Source organism: Schistocerca americana, chromosome X (genome assembly GCF_021461395.2).
Source record: "Schistocerca americana isolate TAMUIC-IGC-003095 chromosome X, iqSchAmer2.1, whole genome shotgun sequence".
Lineage (NCBI taxonomy): Eukaryota > Metazoa > Arthropoda > Insecta > Orthoptera > Acrididae > Schistocerca > Schistocerca americana.
The window spans coordinates 712,224,953-712,243,521 of NC_060130.1; the positions used below are offsets into that span (position 1 = coordinate 712,224,953).

Sequence of the window (18,569 nt, forward strand, 5' to 3'; positions counted from 1 at the left end):
ACACAGCGCAAATATTTCTGGCTGCCTCTGCAGCTGTCACCCCTCTACTGAAATAGAAGAATGTTTGAAATGGTCTGACTTCACCACCTGGCAATCCATTTTCTAGCATCTAAAGCTCTATCAACTATCTCTAGATCACAAAGTGACTTATATGTATACACAAATAGCGACAGTGAACTAAAAATAAAAAATAACCATCGATAAATAAACTCACAGCAACTGGAATACCAACATACAAGACAAGAACACTACAAAAATTATGCACGAACCTATTAGTATTGGTGGTGTGCTGCTTGACAGTCATGACAAATATCTAGGTGTAACATACCAAAGTGATACGAATTGGAACAAGCATGTAAGGTTGGTAGTAGGGAAGCCGAATGGTCTGCTTTGGTTTACTGGGAAAATTTTTGTAACGTGCAATTCACTTATAAAAGGAAACCACAAACAGAACAGCTACTGTGATCCATTCTTGAGTTCTGCTTGAGTGTTTGGGATACCCATTGCATACACATCAAAGTCATTCAGAGGCATGCTGCTAGCAGGTCTGATCAACATGCATGCATTATGGGGATCCTTTGAGAACTCAAAAGGAAATCCCTGGAGGGAAGAGGACATTCTTTTCTTAAAACACTGTTGAGAAAATTTAGAGGACCAGCATTTGCGGCTGACTGCAGAACATTTCTACTGCTACCGATATATATTTCATGTAAGAATCACGGGTGGGATAAGAGAAATTAGGGCGAGTATGGAAATATACAGACAGGTGTTTTCCCCTTGCTTCATTTGCAAGTGGAATAAAGGGACTGACCAATAGTGACAAAAGGTATGCTCTACTATACACCATACAGTGGTTCGCAGAGTATGTATGTAGATGCAGATGTAGATTTTGTAGAGAATGTAACTATCCACTGCATACCCTACTAAACATTTTGAGTGTGTTCACACTGTGATTAATTTCATTTCTGTTTTTCACTGAACAGAAAGACTTGGGTGATGGTCTAAATAAGCAACAGATATCATAAACAAAGTCAGCCATTTCAAAGTGTGAGTACTCTCAAGATCAACTGCAATACCAGGGAATATGTACAACCTGATGTGTTACCCTTCCTTCACCTCATTCATTGCACTGTGTCTCAATCAGGCAATTTTCAACATGTTGCTAGAAATATCGAAGACATTTAAAATGCATAATAGATATCATTTCTTCCTTGGCCTGCCACTCACCTGATATATCACACACTGTGAGTGTTTTGTATTGTGTCAGTATCATGATGATGATACTAGCCCAGCAGTCAATACAGCTGAATGTTTAGCTTTAACAAAAGATATCTTGCATACCATACCTTGGTAATACAATCATAGTCTGCCTGATTCAAAGACATTAAATGTAGCTCTTACCACAGGATTGATAACATCAAATATTGATTTTGGTCCTGAAATGTGACTGGATTTATCGTTACATTCAAACCTTTCTTTGTTGATATGTGGATTATACCTCATTCATTTATAATTATTTGCTCATGGTGTTGCAATTTCCGTTTGTCATACAACAGTGAACCAGATCATTGGAAAGCTCATATTAATTTGAGCTTTGACTATGTAGAAGAAATTCTGTTTTTTTTTTTTTTTTAATTTTTCTGATGGGCATCACATTTCTAATAGAGATTTGTGTGTTTCATTATGAGATGTACTGTGTTGTGCTTGGAATACACACTAGAAGTTAACATTGCTTGACTGTTGAAAATGAAGTGTTTTACTGCTTTCATGACTGGATTCTCAAGGCTCATATCTTAGATCTTTTCATGGTATTGGAAGAACCCCACCAGGAAAGCTATTTGTTGTTCTGGGAACATTAGCACAAATGAAACGTCAAAATATCTCAAATTCTTGAAAAGCTGAGTACCTAGACATACATAGACACGTAAAACTTTTCTTGTGATTTTCTTGTAATTGCCAGAGGAGTGCACCTTACTATTTGCACATTATGTTGTTTCAATGGCCTACTAAAGGCATACAAAGTTTGAAGTAAATATATGATCCCAACATCGTGGCCTCCCCTTGTAAGATAATGTGTATATGTGTATCCTGGTTGACTCTTCCCTTCATGATAAAAGCTATGAAGTACGATAAACGAATGATTGGATAGAATTCTTTGGGAAAAAAAGGTAAAGTATGATCTTCAAATCAAGCAATATATTTCAATAACTGGTGGGACCAGTGGTGTCAGACATGTGCAAAAATAAATCATAAATTTTACATTACACTGAATTATTTATTCACCTTTAAGGATTTTCATTATTACAGCCAATTTTCATAAGATCAATTGTCTCATGAATCATTAGTTTTCACTTCAAATAAATATAATTCATACACCTATAAAAATATTACCCCCAAAAACAAAGTACACATGAATGCATACTGCATAGACAAAGCACAGGGTTTTATACACAAAACCTTTCTGCCACATACAGTCTACACAATTCCTCTCACTTATCCAGTATAAGTCAAAGACTGTAGAAAAAAAATTAAAGCTAATTTCTTGTATTTTGACACTGTCATAAATAAAATTTGGTACATAAGAGGCCAACATAACCAATAAATGCTATTCAAGAACCACGATCCATAAAAACTGTGCACATATATAGAATATACTACCAATTTTCTAAAATACGTATGCCACAAACCTTATTGTCGAAAAGGAATGGTGTTATAAAATCCTGAAACAAACATAAAAACATTAATAGTCACACAATTATAAAATGTATGAGTTAATTTTACTTAGATGAACTCCGCTACTTTATACGTAATTGATGAGATTACAATATAAAAAATTTTTAGATTTTTAATATTGGGAACTGAAAGAAGCTGAAGATTTTTTTCAATAATAGATACACCGACAAGCTGTGAAGCTCGAATAATGTCCTTGTTTCTTGCATTTGGGACACACAATAATGCGTTTATTAGAGCCTTCACTAAAACGCCCTGAGATCAATGAGATTCAACTGTTAAAAGCGAAAAATTCTAAAAGCAGAAATTCCAAAAATGTCACTCTCTTTTTATTCATTCACACTGACTTCCACATGCTATTCAACCAAAGGGTAGGTAGAATGATTTCAACTGTCTGCACTAAACTTTGCAGTTAAAACATTGATAGACTGATGGGGGAAAGTGTAAAATAAGTACTCACGCAAGTGTGACTGGTTGATCATTAGCAACACAAACTGATGACAAAGCTACTATTCAGTTTTATCATGTTAAATCTGTACACCAATAGCACTGCAGATTGGTGGGGAAAACTGCCCATTTGATGTTATATTCATTTTAGACTTAGTTTCTACAGCAGGTGGTACCATTTTGTTGACAACTTTTAGTTTTTGAAGGATGCTCACACTACGGAACTGCTCAGCGTCAATTTCTAGATCATTTAAAACAGTCTCCAAGCATTTCAAACTGGATAAACAAAGGTTCTGTAGTGTTTCCAAGGCAACCTTATACCATTCTTCCTACAAATAGTCACACATTCAGGTAAGGATGATGGGGGTGGATGGTCATTGAAGGGAGAAGGAAGGAGGACTACGAGTTTAACATTCTGTCGACTGTGCAGTCATTAGAGACGGAGCACAAACTTGGACTACAAAAAGATGGGGAAGGAAATTGGCCATGCACTTTCCAAAAGGAAACATACCAGCATTTGCCTTGAGTGATTTAGGAAAAGTACGAAAAACCTATTTTGGATGGCTGGACAGGGATTGCACTTTCATCCTCCCAAACATGATTGTGTGCTGTTTGAATATGTGTTATTCTGCCTCTCATGCACTGTAGTCGTCTTTTTGATGTTATCAGGCACTACACCTCCTTAGTTATGCAGAACCCCCCCCCCCCCCCTCACACAACCCCCTCCCCCTCACACACACACACACACACACACACACACACACACACCTCTCACTGTTTGTGTAACATCACAAAAAATACATACGAAAATACTGCACTTGACAACGAGAATAAATTCTTGAAACACATTTTACTCAGCATGAGAAAAAAAAACGTAACCGGAATTGTGTTTCAACTAAAAACATTTGAGCAATGCACTGTGAATGACTGTGTTAACTAGCGCTACAAGTGGCCAAAGGCCGAAACACGCTAAATATGGTTTGACAAAGGTGTCACGATGATCACAACAATCACAAAACTGCATTTGCACGGTAAAGACAGTGTGGAAATGGTTGTGATTGGTCATGATATCTTCATTCAAATGAACCTAGTTACTCCCATCAGCCATCACTCGAAGTAGAGCTTGGCATTAGCGGGAGATAATGGCATGAGTTGTTTCAACTTTTACATGTTTACTAGATCAAATCTTCTGAGTAGAGTGCCCTGGTGTCAAGAAATTCAACCACGTAATACTTGTAAACACTACTGGACAGTCAACATCATGCCAGTGTCAGTTTGTTTCCTCCATGAATATTTTTTCGTATCGTGTAAATCGCTGGAAAATTATAAATACGTTGAGGCAAAATTGGGTGCAAATTAACATTGTAGACATAGAAAATTTGACAGGAATGATAAAAAAATGTCATAAACGGCAGGAAAACAATAATTCCGGGAACATAAAAGTGGGGTTATAGTGTACTTTACATCAAGCAACATGTTTGACATAATGACACCATCTACACATTAAATTTTGTATTTTCTTTCTGCTGTTATACTCAAGCAGTCCAAAATTGTATCTACAAACAAGTGTTAATTTTAGTCAGATGTTACTGTTAATGAGATTGTTGATATCGTCTCCAGTGTTTACTGTACAGACGGCCATGTCAATCGACTCTGTTTGCATTTCCAATTGCACTTACAAATCCTACTGTTCACTGATCATTTTATTAGCTCAGAGCTTGCCTTTTTACATATGTATGATTTGCAATGCATTAAGAATGCAATGATGAGACACTATTAAACATGACAAAAAATAAAAAACACACCTACAGCCGTCCTTATGATTTTATTTTATTTTGTCGCTACCAGTTACTCTGAACAACTGCATGTGTATTACTTTTCATATTGTTGAATGGTATATTAGTTCTGCTTATTATAAAAATAATCATCATTGTGTGTGGATGTATAAGAAGGGGAGGAGGATTGTGCTTGTGTGAATGAGAGGGAGGGCTGTCTGCTGCTGTGCCTGGCAGTAGCAAATGCTGTATTTGTTTTCCTTAAATGAAATGGCACATTCAGTAACTCTCGCAAGCTGTTAGGAGCCTACAAATAAATTTAATACCTGTGTTGATGAAAAAATGAATACTTCCAAAAATTGATTGTTTTGATGGTACCACATAATTTTACTTACCTACAAAACACATCCTTCTCTTGATTATTGCGAAATCTGCCATAATCTCAGCACATTTCAATGCCAATAGCAATACCCATTCCACCTCCAATACAGAGAGCGGCAACACCTCGCCTGCCTCTGGTCCTTTGAAGAGCATGAAGTAAAGTCACTATTATCCGTGCTCCTGAAATGTATATCATCACAATTAAACCAATTATAGCAGATTTCTTCAGATAGTGGATATCTAATGCAAGGTAAATGAATGAGGTTATGTTAGGGCATTATCAAGCTAAGGGACTACAATAATGATGGATTGGTTTGTATTATAGTTATAAATGATTTAGCTTTTATGAGTTATACATTCCATTACCAACATTACATTTTTCTCTAAAGAATGTTTTGATTGGTCTACTTCAACTACACCTCTGTACTCCCTGTCTATTCCAAATATTATCTACTTGACAAAAATAAGGTAAGGATTTGCCCATGTGTCATCAATACACATGCTGCCTTCATTATAGCACTTAAAATCTGCACTGTATGAGCCATATCTCTAATATGCAAGTGACAAATGTGTGCAAATTGGATCAACCATGTGTTATAATGATTCATTAGAATCTGTGCTGACAAATTACTACCTTCAACGATTCAAAATATTGTTCTAGTAATGACGCTGATTTTGCACATAGTTAATAATATGGTTGTCACTTGTTGGCAAGCAGGTGTATAAAACATTCTTGAAATTGGAGCCATAGTCGTTATCTGCTAATGACAAACTCAAATCAGCTCCATATTGTGACTCAAATTAATGGAAGAAGACAATATTAAATTTTAAAGCCAGTTTTACAAAATAACATGCCACCGCTGACACAATGGCTCATACTCATGCAATTAAGTAGAAGAGGTTGAGTAGAAGCATTTACAAATAGAACATCTTGAAAGCAAGTACATACCAGAAGCCCCCAGTGGATGCCCTAGGGCTATTGCACCACCACTAACATTAACTTTTGCTGGATTAAGACCCAACTGCTTCAATACTGCTATGGCTTGGCAAGCAAAGGCTTCATTTATCTCAAACAGATCTACATCAGATATGCCCCAGTGTACCTTCTCTAACTAGAATGAAGAATAAAACAACACTTTAGACAAAAGCAGTCCCCTTTTCACAACACAGTGTTCTCCATTAGTAATTTACTACAGGAACTTCAAACAAATAAACAACATCTGACAAACCAATACTGAGACAAAAATACAGAGACACAGTAACAGCACAATAATACTGTGGACTTCACACAGCACCAGAATTACTAAAGCTAAAAGAAATGCCATTATCTATACAGGGTGTCTCTCCTAAGAGTCAACTGGCACATTTTCTCTGGTGTTTCAACAGATATTTGCAATTTTGTTTCTGTGCTATGTAACTGGAGCCAGCCCAAATGAAAATGTTTATGTGAAGCCCAATTTTGGCGGAAAGTGTTTGCTAGTTCGACTTACAAGCAAAATGATTTTTAAATCCGAATTTTATGTGCCCATTTGACAGAGTGGTCCCAGGTTAATCTAGTCTGATATTTGTTTTATCAGTATGTGTTAACACAAACAGTAAAACACAAAGAATAAACAGAAATCAAGCATCTACTCAGTACTGCAGCATGCTTGGCAGTAGCAGTCAGTGCATGCCAGGGCAGTGCTGTCACTGCAGGAGTACTAGTTACTCTTCGAGTTTTACTGTCCCTGTTAATATATAACAACAAAATAAATATCGCACTACACTAATCTGGGACACACTGTCAAATGGGCACATAAAATTCTGATTTTAAAATAATTTTGTTTGTAACAGGAAACAAACTGATGTTTTCTATCTTCACCAGGAGTTACTTGAAAGAGGTGATGAGCACTATTTCTTTGGGCTGACTACAGATACACAATGCAAAAATTAAATGGCAAATATCTGCTGAAACAGCAGAGAAAATGCGCCTGATGAGTCTTAGGAGTGACACCCTGTATTAAATAATTGCCAAGGAATGTAAAATTGGAAAATACTACCTATAAAACTAGGAGAGGAGCAGACAAAGGGTAAATATAGCCAACAGGCTGTTCCAGGTCTAGTGCGCACTCGGTGGCAGCAGCGGGCTAGGCAGGTCAGGGCAAACACAGCTTACAAGTGGGCACTCAAGCAGACATGACGAGACATACTAGATCGTACTACATGGCCGAGAGTCTGCAGCCGCACCTGCCTTCTGATGAGCTGGTGGGTGCCCTTGCCTTATGGGTTAGTGCTGGAAAAGCCTGGGGTAGATAGAAGGGACAGTTCAGTATAAGATATGGGGGATTGTAATGTTGGATCATCAGATGGCTGATTTAGTAAATTTTGGGCTTACAACCATGCAAATTCCACCTCTCCCACTGGTATATTTGCCATTTATCAAGAGTCTCTTGGCTCACTCCCAGGTGGTCTGGGAGATACACAGCCAAAATATCAGTGGAAGCGGAATTTACACAGCTACATGCTCAAAATTTGATTATTCATTATGCCTTGAAAAGCTGAAAATGCACATCCAAAGATTAGTTCGGTATCACAATGTTTTAATAAGAATGGTCATATAGGATACGCCTATGCCCCTGCTAGATGGATTGAACCTATTGATACTAGTTGTTGGCTCTGTCTCTTGATGCAATGATGATGTACTCTTTTGACACCATATGTGTGCAAATATAAATAGAACATAACATTGAAAATTATTTGCATTCATATTATTTTCTAGAATACATACTATCATGTAAGACTGACTTGTAATGTTCCCTGAGGTCTAGGTTAAGTTGAAAACTGACAGTTTGGTTCCAAGTTGGTGAAATTAGCAAATTAGGATGTGAAACATTAGTTGTGATGAATGTATAATTCAATTAGTGGTTTATATCCATTCTTTTGATGGCTTCGTGTTGCAAAGATGTTGGATGCTATTGGCTGATTAAGTATTTCCACCCCTGCCTTCCTTTGATCCAATAACCAGATTACCCTGGTGATTAAACACTCTACAATGAATGTCTTAAATGCTGTTACAGTTGCTTACAAGCTGCAACAGCGTGCAGAACATGATGCAAACTGTACACTTACAGTTTATCATGGAATATAAACTATGGTGCAACTTATAAGCAACAGTGAGAGCATTTTAAGCGACTGATGGGAGAGTGTTTAATTGAGTGGCCATACTCCACATTGTTGTACAACACATCTGAATGGAAATGACAAGACATTAGAAAGATGTAAAGAGATAGAGAACAAGTGTACAATGATAAAATGAAGACAGGGCAAACTACACTATTACACATTATTTGAAGTTCCAACCCACGAAAACGTAGATCCCTCAGTGCTGACACATGTAACTATGAAGAATTTTATGTTGTGCATTTTAACAGATAAATGATCAGCAGTAGATTATTAGTTGACACTGGTCAAAACTTGCAAGAGTAATAAACTGTAGCACTGAAAGAGAACAACGTGGTAGTCATCTAGTTAAAGAAACTGAAGAAAACTTGTATTTCATTTTGATTGCATTTCTGGGATGTAAAGCAAAAACCTTCTTCATGTGTTCAGCATTTTACTGCTGAGTCACCTAACGTAATTTCTCAATTACTAGAGAAAGGAGTTTAATTAAAAGGCTCTGTTACAATTTTCCACAGCAGAGAGGAAACTATTATGTAACATCTATCACATTAAAAAAAGTTTTGAAACCTATGCAGTCAGCACACCAGCTACCAAGAAGAAATGATACAGACCTTTCACACAGTAAAAGTGTAGTAAATGTCTACACCAATAAGAAATATCTCACATCACGAGTGCAACCTCACTTACTGTAGGGGAAAAATGTTTCTGCATGACATGCAACCTAAATAACAAGATTTAAGTTAAACATTTAAGCTGTGCTTGCTGTCTGTTAGTTCCAAGGAAGGACATTGTCCAAAAGCTTAGTTACAATATAAATCTAACTAGTGTGTATTTGTCACTCAACACCTCATCTACAAGATGAGTGGTCACCTTCACTCCCTATATTGTTAGTATTCTTTTTACGACTTTCCAGTATCATTAAGCTAATATTACTGAGATAATATTTTCTGTTTAGATCATCACAAAAGTATGGAGAAGGGCTCTACGTTATGTGGCATGCAAGAACTACACCTTCCACCTTGACTGATTAACTGAAGGAGGTTATGGGACTAAATGGCGAGGTCATCAGTCCCGTGATTCCAAAGCTCCACACAGAAGAGAGAGGGTCCACTAAAAGTGGACGGATCCAGTCAGAGGAGTCAAACTATAAAACAAGGAAGTTAAAACACACACATTAGAAGGTATAAAAGGGTACCCCCAACTCTAAAAACTGGGAAAACGGCGGGATGAAAGAGCGGTCTTTACAAGAGGGAGTGGTCATGGGTCCCAGATCAATAAAACGTGAAGAGAGGCCCCACCACAACCACCCTGCCCCTGCTCCAGGAGTAAAGCAAAAAACTTATATCTGAAAATAAAAACCACTTTCACAGAGGAAACAGAGGACCAGATCTACCATCCATGAACAGTCTGCTAAAATTAAATTTATGTAATCTGGAAGACTGTACTTAGTATGAGGGACCAAAATAAGGGGACATTCCACTAATATATGGGATACCGTCAGTCTGCCTCCACAACCAAACTGTGGGCGTAATTCGTTATGCAAGAGGAAACAATGAGTGAGTCTGGTATGACTAATGTGTTGACAGCATAAGACAGTGGATGACAGTGGACTCCCAGAGGAGCAGAAGAAAGAGTGCCAAACCGCAGTAGACTCCTTGATTGTGTGAAGTTTATTACTGAGAGCAGTAGTGCACCAGGTGTCATTCCAGATTTGGGCAACGTGAGATTTCACTCAGATCTGCATATCCGGAGCTGGAATCATGAAAGGGAACAGGTGGTAAGTATCTACTACTCTGGCTGAACGGTCAGCCAGTACATTCCCTGGGATGCCCATACGACTTGTGACCCAGAGAAAGACAACTGAGCGGGCGGCACAGCCAAGCACAGAGAAAGGGTCATGGATAGCAGAGACCCAAGGGTGACGAGCGTAGCATCAGTCGATAGCCTCAAGGCTGCTCACAGAGTCGGTACATTATAAAACACTGTGGAGGGAGACCTGAGAAACAAAATGGAGGCCCTGTTGATGGCTGGTAGCTCTTCTGTGAACAAACTAGAGGATCCCAGCAATAAATGGTGTTCTAAGCTAGTAGGAGACGTGAAAGAGTATGCCACCTTATCTGTCGTCTTAGAACCATCAGTGTAGAAGATGGTGGCAGCCTGGAACTCTGCAAGGATGGAATGTACAAGATGCTGGAAAACCATAGTGGTGACAGAGACCTCAGCACCCTGGACTAGGTTGGTCCTAATACATGGTCTAGGCACCACCCGGGATGGAGGGGCGAGGAGGAAATAGACAGGGCGCATTCCAGTGAGTGGAGATGGATATCCCAACAGAGGGGAAGAGGAAGTGAGATGCATTCCAACTGGCAATCCCACCTGAGGACAGTTAACAGGAGGAAGACATCCCTCGTTTGCAAAGAGGTCTGGGTATATGGGATGGTCAGGAAATCTGCGAATGGTAATTGCATAAGAAACCAAGAATTGGCTCCGTCGTATTTGTAGAAAGAAGAACCCCGCTTCTGCAAGGAGATTGTCAACGGGATTAGTGCGAAAGGCACCAATAGCCAGATGCACCCCACAGTGGTGAACAGGGTCAAGTATTTTCAGATTGGAAGGAGCCACTGAGGCCTATACTTGACAACCATAGTCTAGTCTGGACCAGACCAAAGCACAGTAAAGATGCAGAAGAGTAGCAAGGTCTGCTCCCCCAGCAGTGTGGACCAGGAGGCAGAGAGCATTTAGCTTCCGCATGCACATAGTCTTCAGGTGGTGAATAAGGTGTAGCCACATCAGCTTTTTATCAAAAACAAGGTCCAAGAACACCAAGGAGCTGGTCACCTAAATAAAGTTCTGGATCAGGGTGTACTGTGGGTCACTGATAAAAATGTATTACCCATGTTTGGGGGGAAAAAATCTGGAAGCCATGGGAGGCAACCCATGCAGAGGCCTGTCGGAAGGCACCTTGGAGCTGGTACTACGCAGATGCTACCAAGTGAGAGCTGCACCGGATGCAAAAATTGTTGACATACAATGCCAGGGTAACCACAGGCCCAACAGAGGTTACAAGCCCATTGATATCTATGAGGAAGAGTGTGACACTTAACACAGAACCCTGTAAAACACCGTTGTCCTGAATCCAAGGGGTGCTGAGTTAAGTTTTGTTTTGTTTTGGTTTTAGGGCGCAAAACTGCTATGGTCATTAGCGCCCGGTCCATGGCTTAGGAAACAGTAAAAACCGAAAATGGAAACCAGCAGAAATGGGAACGAAACTCAAAAAAATTGGAGAAACTAAAAGCAGAAGGAAGGCTTAAAAATCCACTACAGAAAGGGGTTGGTCGTCCCCAAAAAAAGCTTCAAATGACTGTCGTAATTTCACTGGCACAAAACTCGAGAACGCGATCGGCCGAGCGCATGTCATCTGCTAAAATGGACGATATATCAGGCGACAGCTGTAGACGGGCGCGTAACGGAGTAAAATAGGGGCACTCAATTAAAAGGTGTCTTACCGTACACAGCTGAGAGCAGTGGGGACAGAGTGGGGGAGGATCACCGCATAAAAGATGTCGATGGCTAAAAAGACAGTGCCCTATCCGGAGTCTAGTTAAAATTACCTCCTCCCGACGATGCGTTCGGGAGGAAGAGGTCCAAGCACAAGGAAGAGCTTTCACGTCCCGCAATTTATTATGGGGAAGTGTCGACCAATGGGCGTGCCATAAAAGAACAACTCGATGACATAAAACGCTCCGTAGATCGGTGAAGGGAATCGATTGAACAGCTGGCCGAAGAAGAGAGACTGCAGTCTTGGCCGCTATATCGGCCGCCTCATTTCCACAGATACCAACGTGTCCTGGGAGCCAGAGGAACGCCACCATGATGCCCTCCAGGTGGAGCAAGCACAGACAGTCCTGAATCCGGTGGACCAGAGGGTGAACAGGGTAAAGAGCTTGGAGACTGAGGAGAGAGCTGAGAGAATCTGAGCAGATAATATACTGTATCCACTGATGGCGGCGGATGTAGTGGACAGCCTGGAGAACAGCGTAAAGCTCCGCAGTATAAACCGAACACTGGTCGGGAAGCCGAAATTGATTTGGGGTGTCACCAACAATATAGGCACTCCCTACACCTAATGATGTTTTCGAGCCATCAGTGTAAATAAATGTGGCTTCTTTCATTTGTGCACATAGAGCAGCAAATGCCCGACGATAAACAAGTGAAGAGGTACCATCCTTGGGAAATTGACAAAGGTCACGGAGCAGGCAGATCCGGGGACGGAGCCAAGGCGGTGCTGTACCCCAAGTTGTCAAGAAGGATTTAGGAAAGCGAAAGGAAAGAGAATTGAGAAGTTGACCGAAGCGAACTCCTGGTGGTAGTAGGGAGGAAGGGCGGCCTGCGTACCCTACATCAAAGGAGGCGTCGAAAGAAATGTCATGGGCTGGATTAGCAGGCATGGAAGACAGATGGCTAGCGTAACGACTCAGAAGGACTGCTTGCCGATTGGACAGCGGAGGTTCAGCAGTCTCAGCATAAAGGCTTTCCACAGGGCTGGTGTAAAAAGCTCCAGACACTAAATGTAATCCATGGTGGTGGCTAAAGTCGAGACGACGAAGAATAGACGGCCGAGCAGAGGAGTAAACTATGCTTCCATTGTCCAATTTCGAGCGCACTAAGGCACGATAGAGGCGGAGAAGGACCACTCAGTCCGCTCCCCAGGAGGTACCATTCAGGACACGGAGAGTGTTGAGATATCGCAGACAGCGAGCCGAAAGATAGGAAACGTGGGAGGACCAGCACAGTTTTCTGTCAAACATAAGACCCAAGAATTTAGCGACGTCCGATAACGGAAGGTTGACAGGTCCTAGATGTAAGGAGGGTGGAAGAAACTCCTTACATTGCCAAATCAACACAAACGGTCTTACTGGGAGAAAAACGGAAGCCGGTTTCGATGCTCCAAGAGTAGAGGCGATCGAGACAGCCTTGAAGATGTTGTTCAAGAAGGCTGGTCCGTTGAGAGCTGTAGTAGATCGCAAAATCGTCCACAAAGAGGGAGCCCGAGACATCAGGAAGGAAACAATTCATAATTGCATTTATGGCAATGGCAAACAGTACAACACTCAGCACGGAGCCCTGGGGTACCCCGTTTTCTTGGGAGAAAGTACGGGAGAGAGTAGTGTTCACCCGCACTCGAAATGTGCGCTCTGCCATAAATTCGCGAAGAAAAAGGGGCAGCCGACCTCGAAAGCCCCAAGAGAACAGTGTGCGGAGGATGCCTGTCCTCCAACAGGTATCGTATGCTCTCTCCAGATCAAAAAATATTGCTACTGTTTGGCGTTTCCGGAGAAAATTGTTCATGATGTAAGTGCAAGTGCAGAACGATGCTTTCGGAAACCGCATTGGGCAGGTGTTAAAAGACTGCGGGACTCCAGCTGCCAAGCTAAACGGCAATTCACCATATGCTCCAAAACCTTACATACACTACTCGTGAGAGAAATGGGGCGATAGCTAGAGGGGAGATGTTTGTCCTTTCCAGATTTCGGAACAGGAAGGACGATAGCTTCCCGCCATCGTCTGGGAAAAGTACTGTCGGTCCAAATTCGATTATAAATGCGAAGGAGGTAACGCAGACTATGGGTTGATAAATGCAGCAACATTTGGATGTGGATACCATCCAGTCCTGGGGCGGAGGAGCGAGAAGAATAGAGTGCATGTTGGAGTTCCCGCATGGAGAAAACAGTATTATAGCTTTCGCGATTTTGAGAGAAGAAAGCAAGAGGTTTCACTTCCGCTGCATGTTTCTTCGGGAGAAACGCTGGTGGATAATTTGAAGAGCTCGAAATCGCAGCAAAGTGTTTACCCAAGGAGTTAGAAATTGCGACGGGGTCCACTAACGTATCACGCGCGACAGTGAGCCCAGAGACCGGGGAGAAACTAGGCGCGCCAGATAACCGTCGAATTCGACTCCAAACTTCCGAGGAGGGAGTGAAGTTGTTAAATGAGCTAGTAAAGAATTTCCAGCTTGTCTTCTTGCTATCGCGGATGACGCGACGGCATCGCGCACGGAACTGCTTATAGCGGATACAGTTGGCCAAAGTAGGATGGTGGCGGAAAACGCGAAGAGCATGTCGCCGCTCACGTATTGCGTCACGGCATGCCTCATTCCACCAAGGAACTGGGGGGCGCCGGGACAATTCGGAGGTGCGTGGTATTGAACATTCCACAGCTGGAAGAATAACGTCGGTAAGATGTGTGAACTCATCGTCGACGCTAGGAAAGTGACGGTCATCGAATGTCGCTAGAGACGAAAAAAGTGTCCAATTGGCTTGGGCAAACTTCCAGCGTCGCGGGCGCATATATGGCAGTTGAGGCTGCAGTCTAAGGACACATGGAAAGTGGTCGCTCGAGTGTGTATCATCAAGGGCGAACCATTCGAAGCGCCGAGCTAGCGGAACGGTACCGACCGAAAGGTCCAAATGAGAGAAATTTGTCGTGGAGGCAGACAAAAATGTAGGAACCCCAGTGTTGAGGCAAACTAGATCCGCTTGATGGAACACGTCTAGCAATAGTGAGCCACGTGGACAAGGATGTGGAGATCCCCAAAGTGGGTGGTGGGCATTGAAGTCCACAATCAGCAAATAGGGGGGTGGAAGCTGACCAAGAAGATGAAGGAGATAAGCTCGTGCCATTGGTGTGGACGATGGAATGTATACAGTACAAAGAGAAAAGGTACATCCAGAAAGGGAAAGACGGACAGCGACAGCTTGGAAGGAAGTGTTTAAGTGGATTGGGTGATAATGGAGAGTATCATGGAGAAGAATTATGAGTCCTCCATGGGCTGGAGTGCCTTCAACAGAGGGGAGATCAAATCAGACGGACTGAAAATGGGGGAGAACAAAGCGGCCATGGGGATGCAGCTTTGTTTCCTGAAGACAGAAGATGACCGGCGAGTAGGATCGTATGAGGATCGACAATTCATCCCAATTGGCTCGAATGTCGCGGATATTCCAGTGGATAATGGACGTAGGGTGAACAGAAAATGGAGAAATGTGACCAAGGTTGCTGTCAACTCAACGACTGCTCAGAGCTTGCGACCGACAGCATGGAATGGCATTCAGCCGAAGGCAGAAGATCCTGATCCATAGGTTGTTCAGGAGCAGCTCCTGCCACCAGCGATCAGCCGGTTGATCGGCCGCCAGCTGTGCGCCTTGGCGACACAGAAGACGGCCGAGGGCGATTTCCGCCAGGTGGTGCTGTAGATGGGACACGCCTTGGCGGAGAAGGAGATGAACTGCGTTTCTTATTAGCCTTCTTGGAAATATGATGTTTAGATGAAGGAGGAACCGATGGTTGTGAAGTTGGAGTACGTAAAAAATCTTCACGAGTATGCTCTTCTTTGGAAGTCTTGGTGTCTGACTTTTGGGCTCGAGATTTAGCAGAACCTGATGAAGGGTGAGCCATAGAGCGGGCAGGCGAAAGTGGCGAGGTTGAACGGGCGATCTTTGCGCTGGCCGATCTGACGACCGTGGTACTAAAGGTGAGGTCGCAAGTCTGCGTGGCCGCCTCCTTTGTTGGCTGAGGAGAAGCAAGGACAGTGCTGTATTTTCCTGTCTGAGGCACGGTGGGCTGTCGACTGGCGAATAATTTTCGAGCAGCAAAGGTAACCACTTTTTCCTTCATCTGATTTCCTGGATGAGCTTTTCGTCTTTAAAAATGGGGCAATCTCGAGAGGAAGCAGCATGGTCACCCATACAGTTGATGCAGCGAGGGGATGGAGGTGGACAAGCACCCTCATGGGCATCCTTGTCACATGTAACACAGTTGGCTGGATTGGAACAGGACTGGCTGGTGTGATTGAACCGCTGACACTGATAGCGACATGTAGGGTTTGGGACGTAAGGGCAAACGGAAATTATCTCATAGCCTGCTTTGATTTTCGATGGGAGTTGAACTTTGTCAAATGTCAAGAAGACAGTGCGGGTTGGAATGATGTTCGTGTCAACCCTTTTCATAACTCTATGAACAGCCGTTACGCCCTGGTCAGACAGGTAGTGCTGAATTTCTTCGTCAGACAATCCATCGAGGGAGCGTGTATAAATGACTCCACGCGAGGAATTTAAAGTGCGGTGCGGTTCAACCCGTACAGGGAAGGTGCGGAGCAGTGAAGCACACAGCAATTTTTGTGCCTGGAGGGCACTGACTGTTTCTAACAACAAGGTGCCATTCTGTAATCTGGAACAAGACTTTACAGGACCTGCAATTGCGTCGACACCTTTCTGAATAATGAAAGGGATGACCGTGGAGAAGTCGTGACCTTCGTCAGACCGAGAAACAACAAGGAACTGTGGCAACGATGGAAGAACTGTCTGTGGCTGAGACTCAGTGAACTTACGCTTGTGAGCAGACATAGTGGAAGGTGAGGAAACCATTGCGGAAGAATCCCCCACGATTACCGGCGTCTCCGATGGCGTGCTCCTCCCTTGTGGGGGCCCTCTCTGAGGGCACTCCCGCCTTAGGTGATTGTTCACACCTCAGGTCACACCTCCCGACAAACGGACGGAGGGACCAATCGGCACTTTCGGAAGGTATCAGCTCGGGTAATCACCCCTCCCTGGGCCTGGCCGTTACCAGGGGGTACGTAGGTGTCCTACCTGTCTACCCGGGGCGGGGAATTACGCGTTACCCCATCACCAGCTACGCATGGAAATGCGTGGGTCGGCCTTCAGACACGCACAGGGAGGAAAAAAGAGAAAGGGAAAGGAAAGAAGAGGGGTCTCAAACGCCGCAGTGGAGAAAAGGGCAAAGAGAAGAGGTAAGGAAAAGAGAAGGACAGAGGAAGGATGAAGACTTGCAGGCGGAGAAAGCAAAGAATTTGTAACAGATTCGAGCGTTCGTCTCCGGACGTAGGCACAAACCATACTCCCAGAGGGGGAGAAAGGGAAGGAAAAAGCCGGGGGGGAGGGGGGGCGAAGATGGGGGATGGGGAAGGATGCGGAAAGGGAAGGTATGCAGCCCGGAAAGGAAGGAGGGCCACATTAGCTCGGGGTCCCGTGCTCGCTACGCACGTATCCACAAAAGAGTTGTGGACCCCCTGGGGGGGCTGAGTTAAGTGCCAACTCAAACTCTGAAGAGCCGGCAGGATAAAAACTCACAGATAAAAAAAATCAGAAGGGGGGTCACAAAAGCCCCAGTCATGGAGGGTACCTAAAATGTGATGGCGTCAAGCCATGTCATATGCCTTATGTAGGTCAAAGAAGACTGTGACAAGGTGCCAGCAGTTAGTAAAAGCCTGTCAGATTGTTGTTTACAATTTGAGTTAATGGTCAGTTGGAGATCAATTTTCCCAAAAGCCACATTAATACGCTGACATAAGGCCCCCAATTCAAGTACCCAACATAATCGGAAGCTACCCATCCTCTCAAAGCACTTTAAGTTTGTCAGGCTAATCAGGCAATAGTTGTCAAGAGATGTTGGGTTCTTCCAATGGTTAAGGATGGGGATAACTATACTGCCTCATCATTGTGAAGGGAAAGCACCTGTGGGCCAAATGCAGTTGAAGATCATGAGTAAATGTTGCCTCTGGGTAACGTCCAAGTGTAGGATCATTTGGTTGTGGATGGAATACGGACGTGGGCCATGTCATGTGAAGATGTAAGAGCCTGTAAGATTTCCCATTTAGTTAAGGGTTGATTATAAGATCCAAGATGGTGGCGGCTGAAAGAGGGCGGGGGAGGGGGGGGGGTCTGTTCAACTCTCCATTTCTGCTGAAGAAAGGTAGTGGAATAGGAAGAGGATGATACTGTCGCAAACTGTGTCACAAAGTGTTCTGCAAGGACCAGTGGATCAGTGCACAGAGCACCTTGGAGGATAAAACCCTGGGCAGTTGAATGTCGCTGATGGCTCAGAAGGCTACAGAGCTTGGACCAAACCTGTGAGGAAGAGGCATACGTCCCCCAGTGAGGAAACAGTGCTCCCAGTATTCCTTTTTACTCTGCTTAATACGGTAACGAGCCATAGCATGGAGACACTTAAAAGTGAGGAGGTTGGGCTGTGAAGGGTGTAGTTTAAATCACTGCTGTGCCCGTC

General features: G+C 43.0%; 1 protein-coding gene across 1 annotated transcript in view; it reads right to left on the bottom strand.

Moving 5' to 3' along the window:
* Positions 1–2,254: 2,254 nt before the first annotated feature.
* Positions 2,255–18,569, bottom strand: part of LOC124556561 (acetyl-CoA acetyltransferase, cytosolic-like) — a 73,347-nt gene continuing 57,032 nt past the window's right edge. Inside the window, exons 7-9 of the mRNA XM_047130517.1 lie at positions 6,283–6,445; positions 5,348–5,513; positions 2,255–2,720 (exon numbers count right to left, since the gene is read on the bottom strand). Coding sequence (XP_046986473.1) covers positions 5,395–5,513; positions 6,283–6,445 — 282 coding nt within the window. The 3' untranslated portion in view covers positions 2,255–2,720; positions 5,348–5,394. The remainder of the gene's footprint in view (positions 2,721–5,347; positions 5,514–6,282; positions 6,446–18,569) is intronic.